Source organism: Beta vulgaris, chromosome 8 (assembly GCF_026745355.1).
Source record: "Beta vulgaris subsp. vulgaris cultivar EL10 chromosome 8, EL10.2, whole genome shotgun sequence".
NCBI lineage: Eukaryota > Viridiplantae > Streptophyta > Magnoliopsida > Caryophyllales > Amaranthaceae > Beta > Beta vulgaris.
Genome location: NC_079209.1, coordinates 27,591,074 through 27,615,702, shown reverse-complemented (window position 1 = coordinate 27,615,702; position 24,629 = coordinate 27,591,074). Strand labels below are relative to the sequence as shown.

At 35.2% G+C, this 24,629-nt stretch overlaps 2 protein-coding genes across 13 annotated transcripts; both read right to left on the bottom strand.

The window, feature by feature from the left end:
- Positions 1-1,074: 1,074 nt before the first annotated feature.
- On the bottom strand, positions 1,075-1,617 carry LOC104901275 (uncharacterized). Its single transcript, XM_010688827.1, has one exon. The coding sequence runs from the start codon at positions 1,615-1,617 to the stop codon at positions 1,075-1,077; it is 543 nt and encodes a 180-aa protein (XP_010687129.1).
- A 3,583-nt stretch (positions 1,618-5,200) lies between these two features.
- LOC104901262 (protein LSD1) lies at positions 5,201-19,359 on the bottom strand. 12 transcript variants are annotated; one of them, XM_048635308.2, is made up of 8 exons: positions 18,969-19,359; positions 18,755-18,838; positions 18,471-18,590; positions 16,459-16,584; positions 7,746-7,858; positions 5,818-5,889; positions 5,552-5,626; positions 5,201-5,452 (listed from the first exon to the last, which is right to left on the bottom strand). In XM_048635308.2, the coding sequence occupies exons 3-8, from the start codon at positions 18,580-18,582 to the stop codon at positions 5,411-5,413; spliced, it is 540 nt and encodes a 179-aa protein (XP_048491265.1). In that variant the 5' UTR covers positions 18,583-18,590; positions 18,755-18,838; positions 18,969-19,359; the 3' UTR covers positions 5,201-5,410. The 12 variants fall into 12 exon arrangements, with proteins under 12 accessions (XP_048491265.1, XP_048491266.1, XP_048491263.1 ...); XM_048635309.2 differs by having other exon boundaries at positions 18,471-18,587; XM_048635306.2 differs by having other exon boundaries at positions 18,974-19,359.
- Between the last annotated feature and the right edge of the window lie 5,270 nt (positions 19,360-24,629).

The following is a 24,629-nucleotide window of genomic DNA, read 5'->3' as shown; positions in this document are numbered from 1 at the left end:
GCTAGGTCATTAGGAGTAGAAACTACACTAGCATGTGTAGTAGGAGACAAAACAACATGGAACTTGATGAATCAGTACTGTAAAGTCCTTGCTTCAATCTACCAAGAACTTGTGGATGGGTCAGCTGAGGCCCCTGAATCAGGCAAGATGAGCATTAATCTTGATTTCACAATCCATATTCAAACATAACTTGTGAAGAGAAACAAGATTAAACTGAAAACCAGGAACATGAAGCACATCTTTCAAGATAATGTGGTCATTCAATTGAACACTGCCTATGTGAGAAATTGAGACTTTATTGCCATCTGGAATTGTAATACTAGCAGCAGCATCTAGTATAGGAGTATAGGAAAGAAAAGAAGACAGATCATGGCAAATATGATTTGTAGCACCACTATCAAGAATCCATTCAACATTAAAACTGGATAAAAGACAAATTTTGTCTGCTATGAAGGCATTAGCATGTTTAGGAGTGTTATTGAGTTGCTCAGTGCTAGTGGTATGTTTGTCAAGAAGAGATATCAACTACTTATACTAATCAGCAATGATGGTGGGATTAATCTCATCGGACTGCTTGTGATTATCATAATATTCATAAGAATCATCAGCATCATCATAATTTTGCATCATATTTTCAACCTCTTTTTCTTTGTTCCATGAAGAGGGAAAACCATGAAGCTTATAACATCTGTCAACTTCATGACCATATGTTTTACAGTAGTCACAAAACCAAGGAGAAGGTTTCTTGTTCCCAGGTGGGAACTTCTGGCTGTTGTTTGATCCACCAGAAGAAGATCCACTAGATTGAGATTTGTAATGATGAAAATCAGAAGATTTTCCAAGCCTATCATTATATCTCCTTCTATCAAAAGCAAGAGCAAGTGGCTCTTGTGGCACAAAATGACTAACTTCTTTTTGTTTTTCTTCTTGCATACAAATTCTATATGTTGTAGTGATGGTTGGCAGGGGTCGGGGTCCATCATAAGAACATTAGTCTTTACCCTAGCAAAATCATCATTCAACTTCATCAAGAAATTTATAAGTCTCTTACTCTGCTGAGACTGTAACAACTTTTCAGACAAAGTACATGTACAATTTGTACAAGTACATATAAGGTAATGGATCAATGTTATCCATCTCATCCCATATAGCCTTGATTTTAGTGAAGAAAACATAAATAGGTTCATTCTTTTCTTGATGTAACTCAGATAAAGATTGTTCCAAAGTAAACTGTTGTGTGGCTGAAGTATGACCATACCTTTCTTCTAAATCCTTCCAAAGATCTTTAGCAGTTTTACAAAACCACACACTTTTTGCAACATTTTTCTCCAAAGAAAACAACAGCCAACCTAGCACTAGATCATTGCATCTCTGCCAGGCTTTATAATCAACATCAGTAGGTGCAGGACATTTCAAAGACCCATCTACAAAGCCTAACTTATTTCGAGAAGATAAGCCTAACATTATAGACCTCTTCCAATCATTGTAACTATTTCCATCAAACAAAACATGAACTAATTTTGTGTTACTACTATCAGCAGGATGAATGTAGTAAACACTACCAAGAACAGTGCTAGGATCAACCTTAACATTAGCATTAGCTTCAGTACTAGCCATGATTGAATAATTTTCACCAACTTTTTCAAGACAGAAATCAACTAAATATAACTTCCAGATGAAGTTTAGACAATTTCAGAAATCTCAATTCAACAATTCAAGAAAAAAACTCATCAATGATCACTGGAAAAATAGAAGAAATCAAAGAAGTTTACCAGAAAAGATAATGCGTGGAATTTTATTCAGAGAGAAAGAATCTCAGCTCTGATACCATGTTAATTGATCAAATGTGATTAATTATCATCAAGGAAATGATGAGCAGAAACAAAGATTAACAAGAAGAGAGAGAAAGAGAACACATTACACTCAATGTGAGAGAATGTGAAGACTTGAATTAATTGAGTACCAAATCATTACATGAGAGTATTTATATGTAATGAGTAATTCAAGAAGGTTGCCAACAAGGCATAACAGAAACTGTAACTAATCAATAAGTCATAACAGAATCTGTAACAAACTAATCAATTAGTTGAATTAATGAGCTGCTTAGGAAGCTGAGCTGGCAGCTGAGGTCTTATCTCCAATACAAACACCTTCCTAATCACATCATAACTCATATGTCGCTGATTATTGTTGAGACGAAAAGAAATCCTCGACGTCCGATTAGTCGACCTCTCTAATGTCGTTAAGAACTCATAGGTATAACTCATATAACTGACTTTGTAAGAAACTCCTCCATTCGTCCTTTACGGAACAACTTTCTCATCACATCATTCATTCATAAATCCACTAAAGTACGAAAATTAATGAATTTATTACATAGCACATCCCACTCTAGCTTAATGAAGTTTGCCCAAATCTTATTTTTTTCAAAGCACTCACAAGTTAAACACCCATATAATCAATCTTTACTGGAGGTGGGGAAGATGTGATTGCCTCCGAACTCTTAATCTTCTTCTTTCCCATATTCCAAGGAGCCGAAGTGGAACGTTTTTTAGCTCTCACCATGTCAAAAATACTTACTATGATCAACTAACAAGTGCAAACCAACTCATAGCAATACCAACCAATAACCCCACACGAAACACACTAGTACACAAGAACAATGGGGCACCTATAACCTTAATTCAAATCGCCCAACTATTACTATCAATACTATCGAAACCAATTGCATAATAAATCATGCACTCAGCAACATCCAATCAATTTTATACATGAATCAAGTAACCAAGAGCAAGGAAAATTCAAAAAGACCCAAAGAGAAGAGGAGAATTTGATACTTAGATATAAACTAAAGAATTAATTGGCAAAAGGTTTGGGTTGCCTCTCGAGTAGCGCATTTGTTTTACATTATTTATGTGCATATTGACTTCCTTGTTCACCAGCGTCATCCATAAGCATATTAAAGAATTTAATGCCCAATAAGCTTTATATTCAAGCTTTACTAAAAGGTGACACGGCTTGCCAAACATAATTCTATATGGTGACATTCCAATAGGTGTCTTATTTGCAGTGTAATATACCCATAAGGCATTATCCAAGTGCAAACTTCAATCGTTTCCTATTTGGATTCACTATTTTCTCAGGAAATGACTTCACCTCTCTATTGGAACTTCTGCTTGCCCATTAGTTTGTTGGTAATTGGATGTTCAAATACCTTTTGATTAGAGGTGATCAAGATTAGCCCGGCCTGATTTTGGGCGGGTTTTGGGCACGATTTTTCGGTTCGCGGCCGGACCTAGCATGGCCCTGGCCAATTTTTTGGGCAAAAAATTCGAACTACGAGCAATATTGATTTGGAAAAATATGCCAGATTTCGGCCCGGCCCGAAATACTGGGCTTTGGCGCAAATTTTTTGTCCCGAAACGAGCCAATTTTTTTGCCAAAGTTCGACCCGGCCATGATCATCTCTACTTTTAAAGAACAAAGTACTTTTTCATCAAGTCACCCAATTGTAGGAGTGTTTGCAATGATCACTTATCAAGGCTCGGGAACTCTAAACCTAGAAAATATCATATGAGACTTAATGAAATTTGCGACCATTTTAGAATCGTCAATATTAGGTGGGTTTCCCTTCCACCCAGTTTGAAATATACTCAACAACAAGGAGTATATATAAATAAGCATGATAATTAGGAAACAGTCTCATAAAATCAATCCCCCACACCATATATTTCACAATATAATAAATGGGCTTTGGGTATTTCATTTCTTTTAGAAATATTACCTATTCTCTTGCAATTATCACATGATTTACAATATCCATACATCTTGAAACAAACTAGGCCAAAAAAACATAATTTAGTACCTTCCTTGCCGATATTTTTGCACCAAAGTGGCCTCCACGTGCATGAGAATGACAAAAGGTAAGAATACAAATTAACTCACTTTTAGGAATGAATCTACAGATAGCTTGATCTGAATAATGCTTCTATAAAATTGATCATCTTAATTCTTAAGCATAGTAATTTGCATCACTACGAAGCTTGTCCTTTTGGGGCTTTGAGAAACCTAGAGAAAACTCGTTAGAGACAAGAAAGTTCATAATATTAGGACACCATGGTCATATATCCATAATAGCAAACAAAGTCTCGTCAGGAAATCCTTCAACTTGATGGATTTCAGATTGATTTTATGTTTTGCATTGTTGTTGTTTTGAAGTCAATTGTAAAGGGTACTTGTAAGTGTACAGAGCAAAGATTTGCTTGATTGTGCATTTTTAGCCACTTTACCCCAAATTCCTTGTGTTCGTGTTTGCGGAAGTCTAAGAGAAAACAATTTAACTAGTGGTAGCATCCGTTATAGTTGAATTTAGTTTTTTGATGGTTGGTGTTGACTGTTGTGTTGAGTTTTTTTTTTTTTGGGATGAATAGGAGTTTTATTGAGTCAAGCTTGTTCATGAACAATTCAAGTTTGACTCGATATCCTAACAAAGCCTAAGCTAGTCTTGGCTCGGCTACGAAACTTGTGAACAAGCTTAGAAGTTCATTAAATAAGGAATTCATGCAAAAAGTTAAGTGTCTCATATCGATTTGAAGGGTAAACAATAGCTTTTTTTTGTCAATAAATGCACTTACGACGTTTCCGCCATGGTCATTGGTCAAAACAAATCTAATTTGCCGAGCTTGTGGGAAAACAATGACCTGGACGTTTCCGAACTTCCGAGCATTTATTGGCCAAATTTTTTTTCCTGTGTTGCTCGTAGTGGTGTGCATGGCTTCGGTGGTGGTTGGAGGAATGGAGATAGTGGTTGTGCAAAAGGAAAAAAAAAGTTTTAAGTTGAAAATATTTGGTGAGACTCAAGATTTAAATAATTTTGGAACGATATTTAACAATCCACATAAAATCCTACTACTCATACTCAATCCCGATTTGAGTTATTAACACCCCAAGTGATGGGAGTGGTTGATTGGTGATTGATAGGGATCAGGATGGTAAATTAATTTGCTTAGGTACTGCAACTATGTGTCCTCTTTGCCTTCTCTCCCTTTATCAAGAAGTGCACAAATGGCTAGGTTGCACCTAGAGAGGAGCGGAGAAAATATCTACTAAACAATATCCCAAACAAGACAGAGAAATTGACGAATATAGTCTCAAATATTCTCTGCAAACAAATCTAGTTTATGGAGTTACTGTACAAAGATTAGATAAAAACCACACTGCAAATCGGATCAAGAATATCAAGCAATCCATCCAAGAAGAAACTAATAATAATTACAACATTCACATTAAGCACTTAATTGCTTTGAGATACAACAAATACAAGGACACACAACGGGCTCTGTGAATAATAAATATTATCAAAACAAATCAAATTTGCTTTTCCACAAAAAAGAAAGAGACATGCTAGGAACTATTTCTTTTGTGTAGTAACCCCAACAACAACGTTACTGACCTGAAAAAAGTAAAAAAAAAAAAAAAATGCCAAATCAAATCTTGCTCAAGAATATCTACAGATATATATTAGTTCATGAGAGGAAGCATAAGATATTACCAATTTACCACTTCCGTCAAAAGACATAGGATTCTCCACGACCACAGTTTGACTTTGGGAATGCGGGATGGACTGCTTCACACGAAAAAGAATGCCATTTGTGATCAAAACAGAAAATACAGGCAAAATAAATGCAGTAGATTTTTTATATACAGTAGTGGAAGCCATAGTAAGGACACTTCTTCAAGAAAAGTGATTTAACCTGTAGGACGGTTATAGTCCAATATACTATAGAAACATAGACTGTTCTTAGTTCTAGCACTTACTGTGGAAGACGCTGATGACGTAGCTATACCATTTTGTCTATGCGTAGGACTTGCTACACTTCCATTTGCAGTCTGAAGAACACATTACTCAAAAGAATTTAGTAAAAGGTGTTTCTAATCTGATTACCAAAAGAAAAAAAAAGAAGCAACAACCTCTTGATATAAAATTAAATTTAGGTTTTTCACTGGTGATAAAGTGATCCACACTAAAGAGACTTCAGCCAGATCGACATCAGTCTGATACAATGTTGGAACCAAAATTAATTTCCCAATCATGCGGAATTTCGTATTCTAACTCCATGATCAATGACCAAAAAGAAGTCACATTAATTGGATTTTCGCATTCCTTGGTAAACTGAATTTTGAAGTCTATCATATCAAAAGTTGCTTCTCTAGCTTAGGCTTCTTCTAGTTTGTTATTTTATCATATAGCATAACCCTACAAATCGGTACCCTTCCCACTTCACAACAGAAACAGGACCACTGTATCAGTGGGCCATATATTACCCTTAACATGTAACGGCCAGAAAGTAGATATACATACCAATTTCGTTAGATAATTTTTGCTTGAAGTCTGTTTAGTGGGGCGTAAAACATTTTACTACAAAACTATTTTCCTTTATTTTCAATTTTACATTGTTTGGTTTGCAAAGGAGTATAAAACTATTTTCTCTTGGAGTAAAATTGCTCTCTCAATGATGGAAAACCATTTTCCCTTCAAAATAAAGGGAAAACTATTCTCCTTATCTCTTTGGAGTAAAATTACTCTTCCAATGATGGAAAATTATTTTTCCTTCAAAATAAAGGAAAAACTATTTTCCTTATCTCTCTTGTACACTCCTCTTATTACCTCCTTACTTCACCTTTCATTTTATATTTTGAGTTTAAACAATGGTACAATAAATTCCAGTAATTGTCCCTCTTTACATTCAAGACGCTGATGGACTCCATGCGACTCTTACAAGTGGATCTTGAATTTGAAATCTTTTGGACAACCGCTAGCATGTTTGGCTCAGTAAAGTGACGGAAACACGATAGAATTGAGGGTCTGGGAATTGGGTAATATTTTAATCAATTCCATTTGTTTCCAAAAAGTGTTTGATTAGCAAGTTTACTCCATAAAAAAATAAGAAATGAAAGGGACTCAAAGACACAACCATGATCTCTCTCTCTCTCTTCTGTATTACCATTTGCAATGTTTTTGGCTGTCTTCACATGCACTCATGGTACATTCAATATATGGTCAGATAGTGTTCTCTCCCTCAACTCTGGTATTGTTGTTGGATTGCGATAAATTTGGTAAAATATGGCTCTCTTTCTCTCTCTCTGTGTCTGAATTTGGTGTATCGATGATGGTGGTGACATGGTACGCAATGCATGGTGGTGGCCTGGTGGGTAACGGCAGTGGCATGAAAAAAGTGGTATCTTCAATCATAATTAGCTCCCTAAAATTGGTCAATATTAGCTTTCTCCCTCTGGAATCGATTCACGTATGATGATGGGGTGCGATATAATGGTGATCCTGGTACTGTAGTGAAGGAGGTAGTCGCAGAATCAGGCAGATTTTGCATGGTTTTCCCCTGGTTCCCCCATTTAGCATCTTATATATCCACTCGGGGGACAAGTAACAGATCAAGGTGAGTCAAATACATTCAAGAAACATCAATGGAGAAAATGGAACCCAGTCAAACATCAGGAAATGGAGATAGTATTTCCATTCCATTACCAGCAGCATGAATTCTTCCAACCAAATAAGCTCAAAGTGTCAAGATTGTCAGCTATAGTCCAACCCCCCACCTCAAGAAAGGACATTTGATTTCCCTTTCAGTGAAACCAGCCATTAGATATGTGGGAAGATGAGAAGCACAAAACACCAGACAAAAAGAACCTCTTGAAAACAAGCACCATTAGAGAAACAATGAACTTACTCCCACGTTTGTAATATAGTGACAAACAGCACATTTGACTGATGGTGCTCCATAAGGATACATTAGTGTCATCTGGCAGCTTCCACAACGCACTGTTGCAACTTGGTTTGATACTACTCATGAAAACAATATAGAAGTATATGGAGTAGATTAGCAAAAGACATTTCAATAGCAAAGTAATAATACTATCTTAGAAGACAAGGTACACATCAAAATTCCATGAAGCGTCTTTACTAAACAAAATAGGGTCAAAATTATCAGTAGAACAAATCTAAATTCAAATATAAACTTGAAAAGACATACCCCGAATCTGATGAGCTTTAAAAAATCCCACATAATTATCATGAAAAGAATTAAAAAAACCAACGTTAGAGCATGTGCAATGGTATGGTTTAATTGGTCTTAGAGTAGGAACACCAAGCTTTAAATGGTTTTACCATTGTGAAAACATGGTCTAGCTACAGACTAGTGCAGACCAACGACGCCATATGACACATTGTCTGCAAATCAGCGGGTGCCATGTGTCATGGAGAGTTGTGCAACTTCATTATTAAAAAATTGATTTATACTGTAAAACAACAAAGTTAAAGGGTGAAAGAACGAAAACAAGAAGTGCATCCCTCCGTTTTACTGACACAACAATACACTGGAGCCACGTGACTAATTTGCTGCAAGCATTTGCTAAATTTTCCTTCTCCACAGCGGCGGATCTTGACCAACTATTTAGCAGGGGCTGAGTTGATAAATTATAAATATACTATTATTAATGACTACAAAGAGCTTGTAGCTAATGTAATAAATCAAAATCTCAAAGGTTGAATTTTTAAGAAATTGTTTTCATTTATTTGTTTGACCATTATGAAATGTTCAAGAAAGTATAGTTCATTAGCAACTAAATAAATTACTCCGGTAAATAAAAAATTACCAAAGTGCTTTCTCAAGTCACACAAAAAGAAATAAACTTATATTTTATGACTGTTAGTAATGAGTTTGGGGAAATAAAAAGTTCTATTATAGTTAAATAAATTAGAAAGTTTTTTAGAGAAGAAGAATAAAAGACAGTACAATCAATGGAAAAGATTTTCCTAATCAAACAAAGTGGCTTTACAGTATCTCACATTCAGCTGATTCCATAAACTACATCCTCCATCAAACAAGAATTTCATAAAGTCATTTTCCAGCCCATTTGACATCGGGAAAAAAGAAATTTTCTAATACTTCATTTGTTTCTTTTTAAGTGTAACACTTTGACTTTTGCACTACTTTGACTTTTGCACTATTCATACATCTCACTTTGATCGTATTTTTTTTTGTACTAATATATAAAAACAAAAATCATGATACAATATGTTGTTAAATTTGTTTCAATGAATATTTCCATAATATCAACTTTTTATAATTTGTACAAATGCATAATTAAGAATATTAATGGTCTAAGTTTTGTGTTGTCAAGCGTGAAAGTCAAACTATTGCACTTATTTAGAAACACATGAAGTATATAGTTTTTCCTTCATCATAAGGAACATAAAATACCAAGATCATGATGCATCAATTTTTTAATAGCCACCCACCTCTTGTAGCCATGTAGGTGGGTAAAATACCACAAACTTGTTCAAAATGCTCAAATGTCTACAATGAAAATACATCCAAATCTTTAAGTCACTTCACCTTCTATTATATTGTGATACTTCTACAGGTACAATGTGCAAAAAGTACACACATGGCTTATGTCCAGATTCCAGACCACGTTTGAGGTGGTATTTGACCTTTGACTGCGATACAATTTTGTTCTCTCTTTCCTTCCCTCCCTCGCTCCTTCCCTCCCTCACTCCCTCCCTCCTTCCTGCTCCCTCCCTGCTAAAAATTCACTTAGCTTAGTGACCAGAACAGAGAGATTATGGACAGAAAATGAGAGATTAAGGGAAGAAGAACAAGAATTAGGAAGAAAACAAGCACGATATGAATAAATTAATGCTAAACATGGTGATTGATCACCAATTACAGCCTTGCCAATCTTTCTCTCTCCCTGATTTGCCTTGTTTATATAGGTTCTACTAACAAACAAATTATCTTATTCTACAAGCTACCAACAACTAAACCATAAGTCAACTTATTAAAGTCCCCCTACCCCTCATTTTGAAACATAGCACTCTCCCTCTAGCAATGGCTATTTCATCATTTTCCACAGTTCAGAAATATAGCAGACATCAATAGGTTCAAAAGAAACCAAAATTTCTTTCCCCAAATTAAAAAGCGCTATGCACAAATAGCTAATATCATAACTATGATTGCTGATCTATTTGAGCCACCTCCCACCCAAACAGCTTTCACCAAATTCAGAGATTTGAGATTGACTTTCACCATAACTAGAGAGATGCCATTGTCTGTCACCATCCTTGATTGTCTTCACCTTCAATTGCAATTTGCAATAACAGTGCTACATCACATTCAAAAGAAAAACGGGAAAATAAAAAGAGGGCCACCTCCCACTCTACAAGTTGAAGAGGAAGAGAAAAGAAAAAGAAAAAGCGTTCACATAGACTTAAGAGATAAGAATGAGTCCAAATATAAAAAAGAAAGAAGGAAAAAGAGATGATTGAAGAGAGAGGGATGGAGACAGAGATCGAACAGAAGAGAGTAAAACATACAAATATTATAAAATTGGCATAAAAACGATAGACCGACGACAACCACCGGATGCTATGGTGCCGGAAATCCCTGTAAATATAGCGCAAGCGATCTCACCAATGAGGGATTTTCCATCCAAAGAGCTCTATATTGATAGTTCAATATAAAGTTCACATGTGGAAACCACAACCAATTGATCAATCAAAAATCGACTGTCAACATGATTAATTTCTTTAGGGGAGAAAAACAATTGGACAGGTAGTGGAATGTAAAAGTCTAAGAATAAAACCAATGCATCCATGATTTGTGTATTTCAATTTAGAAGAGTGACAAGATTCTTACCTAAGCACTTCAACAATAACTCTTCAGGGATACATTTTGTAAGGTCTAAAACAAAATGACATCCAACCCATTTTCCAAGGGAGTACTGTTATACACAAATATAATTAATAATGGACATATGTTGTGTGAAAAAAATAAGAACATAGCATAAAGTGTTTCCTTTTTGCAGAATGATCTTTCGTACTGGCTGGCACACACAAAATATCGATTCATTTACTTGAAAATTGAAATAATGACAATAAGAAACCCTCTTTATGTGCATTTTGGCCAACCTTTCAGTCACCAATTAATCTCTTATCCATCACAACCCCTCCTCTTTAACAATTCCGATACTTCTCTAGCTCCTTTTTATCTCTCTCCCCACCTTCAAATTTTATTATTCATATTGCACATCCAAGCATAGTTTTAAAAAGCCCGCCTAGGACCAGGCAACCCAAGGCGCACAAAAAATCGCAACCTGAACCTCAGGCGAGGTGAGACGAGCCAAGGCGCCAAAAGGCGCACGCCTTTTGAAAGCAGGGAACAAAAACTCGGCCGTTCCGTTCTGGAACGGCCGCTTTGTAACGGATTTCAGAGAGGCCGTTCCGTTAAATACCGTTCTAGAACGGTGATTTGGAATTCACACCAAACTCGGCGCGATAGCGTTACGTAACGGTGTAACGGCGTTCCAGAACCGTTACAATCACGTAACGTTCGTTATTTGAAGAAGACCAGTTCTTTTGGTGGAGGAAGAAGAAGAGCCAACGCAAGATCTATAGATCTGAGTTAAAATTTGAAAATAAAACATGTTTTTTTATTTAAATTAAAGCTTACCGAGGATGTAGAACTCAAATTCGAGTAAAACCCCTCCTTTAATTTCATTAGGTTACTGCGAATCGAACCCTAAATTGCAAACCCTAATTTCGAAAAAACCCTAATATGCATTGGGATGCAACGCTGCTTCTCCAATCATGGCAGAGAAGGTCGACGAGTCATCTTCGGCTGCTTCGAGCACTGTAGCTGCCGGTGGTTGGCTTGTTTGCAGGTTAGTGCTTGCTGGTTTTCTTTCTCTCATACCGATCATCTTCTTCTTTTCTCTCTTCTCTTTTTCTTTTTTATTTTGTGACTGCCAGTCACGTGATAATTGCAACTCATAAAGTATCTCTTTCTCTCTCTTCTTTTCATCCCTTTTTATTTTTTCTTTCCCTTTTAGTTTTTATTCCTTCACGTGGAATCACCTAATTTTCATCTTTTTTTATTTTTTTAATTACACTCTTACACAGAAGTATGTTCAAATATCATCATAGTACCTCAAATATTGTATTTATAAGAGTTCTGGACATAATATGATATAGAAAGTAAAATAGAAGAAAAACAAAGTTTAAATGCCACTTGTGTGATTTTTTAAAAAAAATTCACGCCGCGACGGCCGCGAAACGTTCTATTTTCCCGTTACAAGCCGTTCCCGCGATAACGCGACCGTTCCCGCGAACGCGACCGCGCCCGCGTTTTTTTTCCTTGTTTGAAAGGCGCGAGGCGCACAAGGCACACGCTTTCTGCAGTGAGGCGCGCATGACCCCAAGTGATTTTTTTTTTTTTTTTTTTTTTGTCTGCTGTTTTCGAATGTTATAGCTTAGAACTTAGAAAACCTAGAACTCGACAAAGAAGCTGAGAGAAAAGAAAAGCCCTAGAACTCCACAGCAGCGTGCGTTCTTCATCACCGATCGACGTCACCGGTGGTCGCCGCCTCGCCGGTAAGTTTCTCTTTTTCGTCTTCTTTTTTTTCGTCTTCTCTATTTCTTTTTTCTTCTTTTTTTCTGATTTCCTTTTTGTTTCTTCTCTGATTTTCTTCTATCTTCTTTCTCCTTTCTTCTGTATTTTCTTTTCTGATTTCTTCACTCATCTTTTTTCTTCTTCTTTGTTCCCTGTCTTCTCTGATTTTTTATTTTTATTGAGGCAGTACTGCAGTACTAAATTAGTAATATAGAAAGTAGGAATTCACTCAATTTAGTATTATATAAACTCATTTTTGTCATTGTCCCATACAATTTAGTTTTCAAAAACCATTTGAATTGTAGATTGTTGGTTGTTCATTGAGAATCTTTGATGGAGTCGGGTTGGGCTTCTACGGGATCATCGGACACTACGGATCCGGCTAGGAAATATAGAAAACCGGATCCTAAAAATAAGAACAATTGGACTTGTAGTTTTTGTGAAAAGGTAACCAAAGGAGGGGCTTATCGTTTGAAGCAACATTTGGTAGGAGGTTTTAGGAATGTGATTAAGTGTCCTATTTGTCCCGAACATGTGAGTGAGGAAGTGAAATCATTTATGCTTCAAAAGGCACAAAGCAAGATGATGCATAAATGTATCCAAACATTCCTCGTTATGATGTTAATGATGATGATGAGGAGGCGGAAGAGGTGGATTGTGAAGTTTTGAACTCCAAAGGTAGCTCGGGAAAAAAAGTGGCACATCAAATGTTAAAAGGCCAAGACAAAGGGGTCCTTTAGACACATATGTTCCTTCTACTCCCCAAGATATTTTGAAAGGAAGAAAAGAGAAGAAAGGTATCTTAGGGGCTTGTGACAAGCAATCGAGGGACAAAGCTTCTAGGGATATTGCTAAATGGTTTTATGATGCGGGAATTCCTTTTCATGCGGCCACTAATGAGAGTTTTGGTAAAATGATGCAATCCATTGGACAATATGGTCTCGATTTCAAGCCACCTTCTATGCATGAGCTACGAGTTCAACTTCTTAAGAAGGAAGTTGTAAAAGTTGAAAAGAAAATGGAGGAGCATAAGAAAGAGTGGGCAACAAAAGATTGCTCCATTTTATCCGATGGATGGCGTGATTCGGTTGCCCTTATGTGAACTTTCTTCTGAACTCTCCAAAAGGATCCATGTTCATAAAATCAATGGATGTTTCTGAAATAGTGAAAGATGCCAACTTATTGTTTAAAATGCTTGATGGGAGAAAAATGTGATCCAAGTGCTGACAGACAATGCTTCTACCTATGTGAAGGCGCGTAAGAAATAAATATCTCTTTAATTTATTTAATATAACTTTACTCTTTCTAATATTCATAAATTATTATCTTATAAATCCATAGATATCTGATAAAATTTGTAGGAAAGATGCTTGAGGCTACAAGACCACATCTTTTTTGGACTCCATGTGCGGCGCATTGTCTTGATCTAATGTTAGAGGATATTAGAAAATTTTCAAAGGTCAAGATCGCACTAAAAAGGTGCATGTTCGTATAGCCATATTACACTTGTGAACATGATGAGGAGGTTCACAAATGGTCGAAATTTGCATAGGCCGACAATTACAAGGTTTGTAACCTCGTTCATAACTCTAACACAATTTCATGAGTAAAGACACAACTTGAGAAAGATGGTTACTTCTTAAAAATGGAATGATTCCAAATGGCCAAAGGACGCAGGAGGAAAAAAAGTTGCATCATTTGTTTTGCAAGACACCTTTTGGAGACATTTTGTTTACGCTCTTAAGTTGGCGGGGCCTCTTGTCAAGGTACTTAGAGTGGTTGATGGAGAAAGAAAACCACCTATGGGTTACATTTATGAAGTTACGGATAGAGCTAAGGAGGCCATTTCTAAGAGTTTCTCAATGAAAGAAGAAAACTACAAGAGAGCTTTTGAGTACATTGTTGCAAGGTGGGATTGTCAAATTCATCGACCTTTGCATGCGGCCGGTTATTTCCTCAATCCAGAGTTCTTTTATGATAATCCTGATGAGATTGATTATGAAGAAGTTATGAATGGGTTGTTTGGTTGCATTACAACGTTGACTCCGGATGTAGTAACTCAAGACAAGATCATTGGAGAGTTGGATATTTACAAGGATGCAACCGGTCTCTTTGCCTAACTTGCAGCCGTTAGGCAAAGAAAGACAAAAGCACCTCGTAAATATTTATTTAAAATAAGTAAATTTTAATTTTCAGTATCTTTGATATCTTAAATATTAATGTTTACATTTAAATCTAATAGCGGAGTGGTGGTCTATCTTTGGATCTTCTGCGCCAAACCTCTAAGAAATTTGCTATAAAGGTTCTTAGCCTCACTTGTAGTGCTAGTGGTTGTGCGAGAAGAGAAATTGGGGTGGTTTTCAACCTGTAAGTATCTTATTTTTATTTTTTTTTCTTTAATAAAGGGTATGTCTAATAGCATACTAATGAGTTTTTAATTTAGCTTCATAAGGTCGATTGAATGACATGGTATTTGTGAAATACAATCGTGCTTTGCAATGCCAATATGATAGGAAAGACACCGTGGATCCAATTCTTTTAGAGGAGATTGATGATAGCAATGAGTGGCTACTTGAAAGAATGGATGATAACTCTTCTGATGAAGATAATGACTTTGTGTTTGAGGGTGATGACTTGACATGGCGTAGCTCGAGCTTCGGGTGCTCATGAGCCTAGTTACGTCACCATAGCATCAAGGCTAGCAAAGGATGGTCCGGGATCCTCATCTAAACCTGATAAAAGGAAAGGTCTTGCTAGTAGTTCCACTCCTAGAGATGCTCATAGAGTCACGGACGATGATGAGGATGAAGATGACTTTGGAGGAGATAGAGACTATGAAGAAGATGAGGATGATGATCATTATGACTTGGATGATGATGATTATTTGGATTTCTAGTTGTTCTAGCCCCACTATCTTGAAAACTTTGTTTGCTTTTCTTTCTACTTAGTACTTTGACTTTGACTTGTTTCGGTACTTCAGTGATGAATTGTGCTTTCTTATATCCTTTTATGGATCTTTAATATAATATCTATGTTGTTTTCAAGTATTGAAATGCTTCTATATTAGATTTCTTATCATTTTGGTATCAAAGGTGCGCCTCGCCTACGGGATGCGTGCGCCTTCACCTTGTGCCTTGCACCTCGGTGCGCTTTGCGCCTTTTAGAACTAAGCATCCAAGTGGGTAACCCCTTTTATCTTTCCTTAATCTTCCTAATGAAGCCTAGTAGGAAGAACGATTTGGAACGAAGAGACTAGCAGTATATTAGCACAATTATATTTTCAAGGAAACAATTAGCTTTACGGTGAAACAATTCTTTCCAAAAAGGTATTTCTCCAATCCATTCTGTAACTAGAAACGCTCATGTTAACAGGCTGCTTCCAGACTAAGGGTCTCATGTCAACCAGCAAAAGAAGTGCCATGTACAACAGAAGAGCGGATGGACTGAGATTAACCATCCGTACTCCTATATCAACATTAGGAAAATAAACTGCTGTTCTAGACACTAATTTACACTAAATGCAAGGCTAACCTTCAGTTGCATGAGGTGGATTACACATTTTATGAATCAACAAGACAATGCAATTACAACATTAGAAGATACTGATTCCTTTTTAAACATATATCAAATTTTTAAAAGAGGTTGAATTTTTTTTTCCTTACTCCTGATGCATAATGGGGGTAGATTCCACGTTTTATAAAAGAATAGCACCATCCAATTACAACCAGTAGACGATACTGAATCTTAATTAACAGCACATATTTCAAATTTTGAACATGCCTTATACCCCCTGCTTAACACTACACATAGTGATCATGAGCTTTTAACTATATACATAAATCATTAAAAGCAATGATACTCGGAGCTCATATAGGACCTAGCATCTAAATTTCAGCACGTTATCTTGAAATTTCAGAGAGATCTTTCATTTCCAAATAGCACATTCATGAGGGAACCATCCAAATTTCGTACATGTTATAATATTTAGTACCTGGAGGAGGATTCGAACTCGTCAAATTCACAGTGTGACAGCACAAGCACCTCACACTTGCTGCCCCTCGAGAGTACATGAGTAAGGTATGACAGCACCCGCATATGATCTGGTCCATTTCCAATCCTGCAGTGAAAGAATCCGTTAGAACATGCATGTGAACAAGACAAACTAATTTAAGAACCAAGGTCATATAAACCATTATATAAAAAACTCCAATTCCTCTAAAATATTGCATAGCAGAATAGCCAAGAAGGATAAACACCAAACCATAGATACCATTGCGGCAGCCTCATTATCAAAATCTTACATTGTGTTTACCAATTTCTTTCGCAATCAAAATGAACTAATGGCAGATATACTTTTCATTTGACAAAACTTTTGTTGTAATTTACAAATATTTAGTATTTTTGTAGGAGAATGAAGAGAAGAGCAGAAATAATAGGACAACATCTTTATCATGGTTCACCTGAGCTATGCCAATAGCCCCACTAAAATAGAATTCCCCATTTTATAATCGCCACTAACCAGCTAGTTGCTAGGAAGGACGAAATAGTAAACCCTTACTCAATAAATTCTAACTCCACATGATAGCCTTTACATTAATAGGTCAAAACCAGCTTGATTGATGGACGTTATAATGCCTCACTCTACATCATAAAAAGACAGAAGTTTACAGCTATCAAGTATCAACTAATGGAAATTGGCTCAGATGCTAATACATGACTCCATCTATAAGAAAGCCTAAATAAAGTTGATTGAAGTTGATTTGGACACTATAGTTGAGCAAACAGAGCTTAAATCAAAGAGAACAAAAGACTAGAAAGCTAGGTCAAATCCTATGCATCACATATTAGTGTACCAATTATATCCTTGTATATATGGTTGATCTATGAAAATAATTGGACAGAAACTGAACATGTGTCTTCATTATTCCTGATTCATGTTATGCAAAGGCTTACAAGGTTGTTAGATTGACATTCCTTCTTTCTTCCATCTCAATTATTCAGCATCTTCTCCTATCCTGTCTATCAGTCTCATCCTAACCTTTCCTTCATTTGCAATCTTCTTCCTCAACCACTTGTTCATTTTCCATAGACTAGTCAATGATTAGCATAACTTGACAATATTGGCAGCTACAAAGACGGAGTAGCAGAATGGAAATTGGCTAAACATAATAGAAGAAGAATCAACAAGAGAAGATAGTAGCAACTTAAACTTCTTCTAATCAGTGGAAGTAATATCTGAATTGTACTAGCTAAATCATATATACTGGTATCTGAGCTAGGCTTTTGGTGGAAGAGGATACCACTTGGGCCTACAGGGACATTGTCATTCTTGAAAATAAGAATGATATCAAGTCAAGATGTAATCGAAGCTTAAATAAAACGCAAGGAAAATGGACAAACTCAATGTTGAGACCTTCTTAGGAAATCAGGTTTTAGTCAACTGTCTATAAATACAGAAAATACGGAGATGCTGAATTTCAGCTTAGGTACTCCATAAACTGGGAAATTATCTTAGGCTGGGATTCATTATGATATTTGATAATGTTCACTGATTTTACAACTTGATAGAAATGCATTTCAGTCAAAGAATGTGTTAACCGACTCAAGCTGCTTCTGCTGTCGTGCATTGTTTAAAGAAGTAAGATGGTTTTCATGGAAAATAAAGATACCCAGATAGAAACACCATTCACAAGCTCCATTTAAAGACAGCATACCACATGAAAACATATAGTCCCAAATCAATCCCCAAACATACCGCAAATTGAGGCAGTTGTGCTTTTAAGTCGTGTCTGGAAAAAAAAAAGCATTTGGACTCATTACACTTGCTATTGTCACAAATAGGCTCAACACACTTGGGATTTGTTACATTTGGGATCAATACACTACCCCCCACCCCCCTCCCACATACATATACGAAAGAATGAATATGATAAACTTAAGCAATGGACACCAAATATGAGAAAACCAAGAAATAAAATAAATACATTTTCAAGAAGTGGATACCTGGAGATTGAACAGGGGTAACTGTATTACAGACGGCACAACGAACATTAGGTGCTCCTCTCGGGTATAGAAGAATCGTTCTACATCCGTTGCACACTAGCTGGCTCTGCATATTAGCTGCTGCATTCATGGTCACAACCCAAGTAATCAAAAGAAAAAATCTCATACAAACAATTAACCACAAAACACAATCCTCCCAGAGATCACACTAAACAAAATGCTACATCACAATTAACAACACTCATTCAACAAAATCATCAAGTATATCAACACAAGATCGATACCTCTTTAGTATTTAAAAATTAAGTGATGTTTAACTCACAGCCTCAATTCAACCCTTTTTGTAATCGATGCGACAACAAGAAAGCCTAATCATTCAAAACTGGAAATTAGCAACTTGTAATTGAATTCCTACCAAATTAATTCAACTAATTCCAAAACGAACCAAATACTTTCACAAATTAATACATATGAATGAAATGATTTGATATAGAGTACCATACAATTTTTTGCGAAATTGCGGAATCGAATTCTTTGCACCTTTGATAAATCTCCTTGACAATCAATTTGCATTAAAATTTGGATCCCTTTTTTGGAACTTCTTGGAAATCCCAAGATTTCCAAGAAGTGAGAACAAAAAGGAGAAGAGGATGACGCAAAAGGTTGTCGAAGGAAACTGTAAAATTAATGAGAGATCGAAATTTATAGAAAGAAATTTCAAATCAAAGATGTTGAATTCGTTTCGTTTGAGACAACCGAGGATTTTGTCGATGGAGGAAAAGCAAAGGATTTAGGAACTTTCCGGATAACAGTTGGAGCTCATACGGATTCGTTACGTCATTGTCGAAATCCTAAAAGTTGAAAGAAAAATTGACCGAAATAGTCTCTCTCGATTATAGGCGTTTCACGGATTCTTATAAAAAAAATTCAAATGGACCCAATAGGGTAATACCGGATTGGTAATTGGTAATTGATATTAAATTTATATAGTGAACTTATATATAATATAGTAGATTTTATTAACGGAAAACATCAAGTGAAATTATATGCAATATGGTTGATGGTTTAATTAAAATGTTTCAACATACAGGAAGATCTAAGTTGCGTAATATTAATATATATATCATGACACGTGTTCCATATAGAATGATTTAAATTATGCATGATATAGTGAGTGTTTTTACGATATAGTGAGTTTATGTTTGATATAGTGTGTGTTTGAATGATATATTGAGTTTATGCATGATATAGTGTGTATCTGAATGATATAGTGAGTTTTTGTATGATATAATGTGTGTTCGATTCGAATGATATAGTGAGTATGTCTGAATAATATAGTGGGTTTTTGCATAATATAATGTGGGTTTGAATGATATAGTAGATTTTTGCATAACATAGTGAATTTTCCGCATCAAATAGTGGATTATTCAGTAACGTCTTTTGGCCTGGTGCACACTGATGTTAACGTGAACCGGGTCCACACAAGTCAGATTGTAAATTTTTATACCAATTAAGCATTGTTTTTTAGCACTCCTAATTGTGATTTAATATTTAAAAATTGGCCCCAACAGATCAATGACCTATTAACACATATAAAAAAATTCTTATATTCTTTACCCCAACTCTCATTTTCTCTCTCCCTTGGTGGGTCGTCCACCCCTTCCCCAATCCCCACCCCCATCCCCACCCCCATTCCCACTCCCACTCTACCCATAAAATTGCCTCTCTCATCCCAAAATTGTCATCCCCTTCGAGACCCCCTCTCCTACCACCCCCTCCCTAATCCCAAAGCTGCCATCGAGAAAGAGGATGAACAAGAAAATCGATTTAAGAAATCAAAAAAAATAAGATGTTAAATAGGTAACTAGTCAAATTGGACTAATTTTTTAAAAGATGATTCATAGTTGGAACTGTTTAGAATTAATTCTTAGTTAAGATTGAAAATGGGTGAAACGCTCATAGTTGAGACTATTTCTTTCAATTTTTCCAAATTAAAAAAGTATTTTATGAAATACCCTTGTATTTATTAAAATAGTAAGTTGTACCCATTATATTTTTATTTTTTACAAAGTACCCTTCAACTTTTTAATTTTTTTTATATGGTGCCCCTATTATTTCTTTTTCATCATGGACCCGAATGTGAAGACGTAATGGGGACACATTTCCGTTATTATTTAAAACCGCATGAACTTCTGTCATCCAACTTCAAGCGTTTACATACTAAACCTTACATCTCCTAACAAAATTATGAAGACACCATATTTAAAGAAGCTAACATTCAACTTAACATTAATTTAACGGATGGGTATCATAGAAAACTTAATAAGTTTAATAGTACTATATAGACACAAAAAAACACAAGGGACAATACAACATAAATTTTTTAAAAATATAGGGGTACCCACATAGAAATCCCCAATCAAAAAAGAGTTTGTTTTTTTTTTTTTTACGAAATTGTGCCCCATTGATCACCTAGATATGTTAACATTCGGTGGCATTTTCATAATACACATAAATTAATATTCTATCGCGTTGCTAAAAAAAATTATTTTTTGAAATGGGGAATACACCGCCAAAAAATATGGTAGTATATTTGATTAGTTGATAGTATAAGATTTTTGAGTTTCTTATGAAATAAAATAAAATATATTACAATTCAATTTTTTTATTAATTTGAAATGAACATAAGCATATGAATTAAAATCTTAGAATGACATAAACTCGACAAGGAAGAAAAGAAATGGCTAGAGGAAGGACTCTTCGACTCGACCTGGAAAACTTTGAAGTAAAAGCCTTAGCCTCTTCAATTGTTATGATACTAACTAAGGGGTTGTTGGTGATGCTGACTTTCACAACAGGAGGAACTAGAAGGCTATTATCTTCAACCATGTCTCGCAGGGAGTTCTTTAGGGTCCAACACTCATATGTTAGATGCCCGTTAATTACCATGGTGGAATTTGTCATAAGAGTTTGGATTCCACATTTTAGATTTCTTTTCAGGAGCATGATATGGAGTAGGTCCTAATAGAAGTACGGCTCCTCTTGCATTAAGCCTATTGAAGGCCTCTTAAGGTGACATGCCTAGGGGACATAAAGTTTTTTGGGCCTTCGTGTTTATAACCCCTTTTTTCAATATTCAAGGCATTGATCTCATTATTCTTGGAGCTGGAAGGGTTGTTATTCTTCTTCTTAGTTAAGTTATTGGTAGTAACTCTTCCTCAATTATTAGACCAACCTTGTAGAGCTTGGAGAAAGATTATATAGGCTAAAATTCCATATGATCATATATCGTACTTGGAGTATAAGTTACAGATCGCTAGTCAGACGTAAACTAATTTAGATAGCCTAATAGTCATTTGGGCGGCCTTTTCCCTCTAATGTATGAGGAAGCTGACAAAGTCTTCGTCGTGGTTTTGCTTAGTTAATTATAGTTTGCGAACGCCAATTGAAAGTTGAGCATTGTAGCGAAACTGTTTGTGGAACTCTTCTTAAATATAATCCCAGCCATTCAGCTTTGTCTTGCTCAATGATATGAACCATTTGGATGGATGCACATTCAAAATTAAGGGAAAAGGCATAAGTCAATAGGTGATGTTGGAATATCACCAAACTCTTCTTCACTTCTTTCTTCCTCTTCATGAGTTTTTATTCAGTGTTTTGATGAGCTCTTTGTCTTCTTTCACAATACATGAATAAATATTGTAACATTCTCAAATTTCTCTCTTTTTGAAGAATATTTTTTAAAATAAAACACCTGAGAAGTTTGAGAGTATTACCACCACGTGATAACGTTAAAGGCTAAAACTACTAACCACTAATTTAACAATGCAGCGAAAATAATAGAAATAACTTAACATTTTTGTTGCTACTATGACAAAGAAAATTATAAAAATAACAACTACTAAACTAAACTGTGTATTATTATTTCTCACTAGCTCCCCCACGCGAAGTATGCATCCAACTTATAAATTCTGCTCACCAAAAGGGTCATCACAGGGACAAAGCCATAAAACAAACAAAATGCATGTCAGTAAAATACTGAGTATATGTATATGCGGAAATTTTCAAAATATTTCTATAAACCTTCCTTGGATACTTGTAACACTTGTATAATATAAAGTATATAACTTTAATAAAACTCCTTTTCCTTGCCTAAATACTTTTTCTAAAGTGTGCATGCCCCCAAGTTTAGTATTCCTTAATGAGTCTATCACGAGGGGAACTACCTTGTCCATATGACTTATACAAAAAATACATGTGTAAATAATGTAATGGCTACTGTTCTTGTTGATAAATAACAAGCCGTTGACTCTTTATAATTGTAATCATAAAGATCATATATATATATATATTATATATATATATATATATATATATATATATATATATATATAGAATCGGGTTCATATGAGAACCACCCTTATGGTGAGAACTACCTTATGGTGAGAACCACCTAATCAACCATTAGAACCCTCCTATATATATATACCTATATAGGGTTGGGTTCTAGTGAGAACCCTCTTATGGTGAGAACCGTGAGAACCACTTAAAATGAGCAAAAACTTCCTAAAATGAGAAAAAGTAACAAATGAGCAGAAACATAAAATGAGTAGAAAACATTAAGTTATCAAAAACGTAAAATGTACAAAAATGTAAAAGAAGAAAAACGTAAAATGAGCATAAAAAAGTTCAATGAGAAAAAAAAGTAAAATGAGCAAAACGTAAAATCAGCAAAAACATTGATAAATGAGCACAAAATTGTTAAATGAGCAAACCATAAAATAAGTGAAACAAAAAATGAGCAAAAATGTTATGAAATGATCAAAATCTTCATAAAATGAGGAAAAACGAACGGTTTTCACGGTTCTCACCCAGTTTCGTAAAATGAGGAAAAACTTCCCTTTAGAAGACTATATATATATATATATATATATATATATATATATATATATATATATATATAAATATATATATAATTCTTTAGAAATAATCCTCCGTTGAAAGAATAGTAATACTTATAGACTAGCCATAAATAAAACCTTGCTACAGAAACCAATCTTGAAACTTCTTACGATATGACTATTGTTTATTGATAATTTGGTAATGAGTAACCATTTTCTTAACAAAATAAACCACTCTTATTAAATAACTTTTGTAGCTATGACAAGCAGCACACACAACATCAAGAAGAATTAATTAGTTTTGATTGATAAAATATTAACTTTAGAATTAGTCACTAGTAGAAAAAAGCCTACTTGCTGCGGTTAAAAAGTGCCCTATTGCTGCGGAATAGGGCGCGCAGCAATTGAGGGCGCAGCAATAGGTATTAATAATATTGCTGCGGTTTTGAACCGCAGCAATATTACGTAATATTGCTGCGGTTATATCTACCAAACCGCAGCAATATTTGGAATTGTGGTGATATAAGGTGGCCGAAAAAGTAATATTGCTGCGGTTTTGGGCCAGAAACCGCAGCAATATTACTTTTTTTATTATAAAAAATAAATATTGCTGCGGTTTTTAAGGAAAACCGCAGCAATATACTCCATCAGGTCAAAAAATTTTTTTTTTTTTTTCATTTTGCCATTAAATTCGAAATTGAACAAAATTCAGAAAAATAGCCAAAATTTATAAACTTTCATCAAAATCTAGCTACAAAACGAAAAAAAATTGAAGACAAACATAACATTACATCAGAAAAACTTAACATTAATTCTAACACATAAACAAAAAATAAAAAGACAAACTTATATTACATCAGACTAAAAGGAAAAAAAACAGATCTGAAAAAATTAAAAAAAACGAAAAAATAAAGAAATACAATTGAAAAACGAAAAAAAAATCTGTAAAACAAACAAAATAAATAAAAAAACGAGAAAAGATAAAAAAATAAAATGAAAGGAGACGAGTCTTCAATCTTCGAACTCGATCTTGGAGTCTTCTATCTTCACGCCTCGATCTTCGTAGGAATCTGGGCGCGCGACAAAACGAACAGACGAAGCCTTAATAAAGACCACGTTAGTAATGAGGCCTTAATACTACTAAGAATCCTAGACGAAGCCGTAAAGTCAGCATATGAAAATCCAACATACGCGTACTTAGCATACATTACCCACTAAACATGTTTTTTTTTTTTTTAGGGGAAAAGCATAAGCTAGA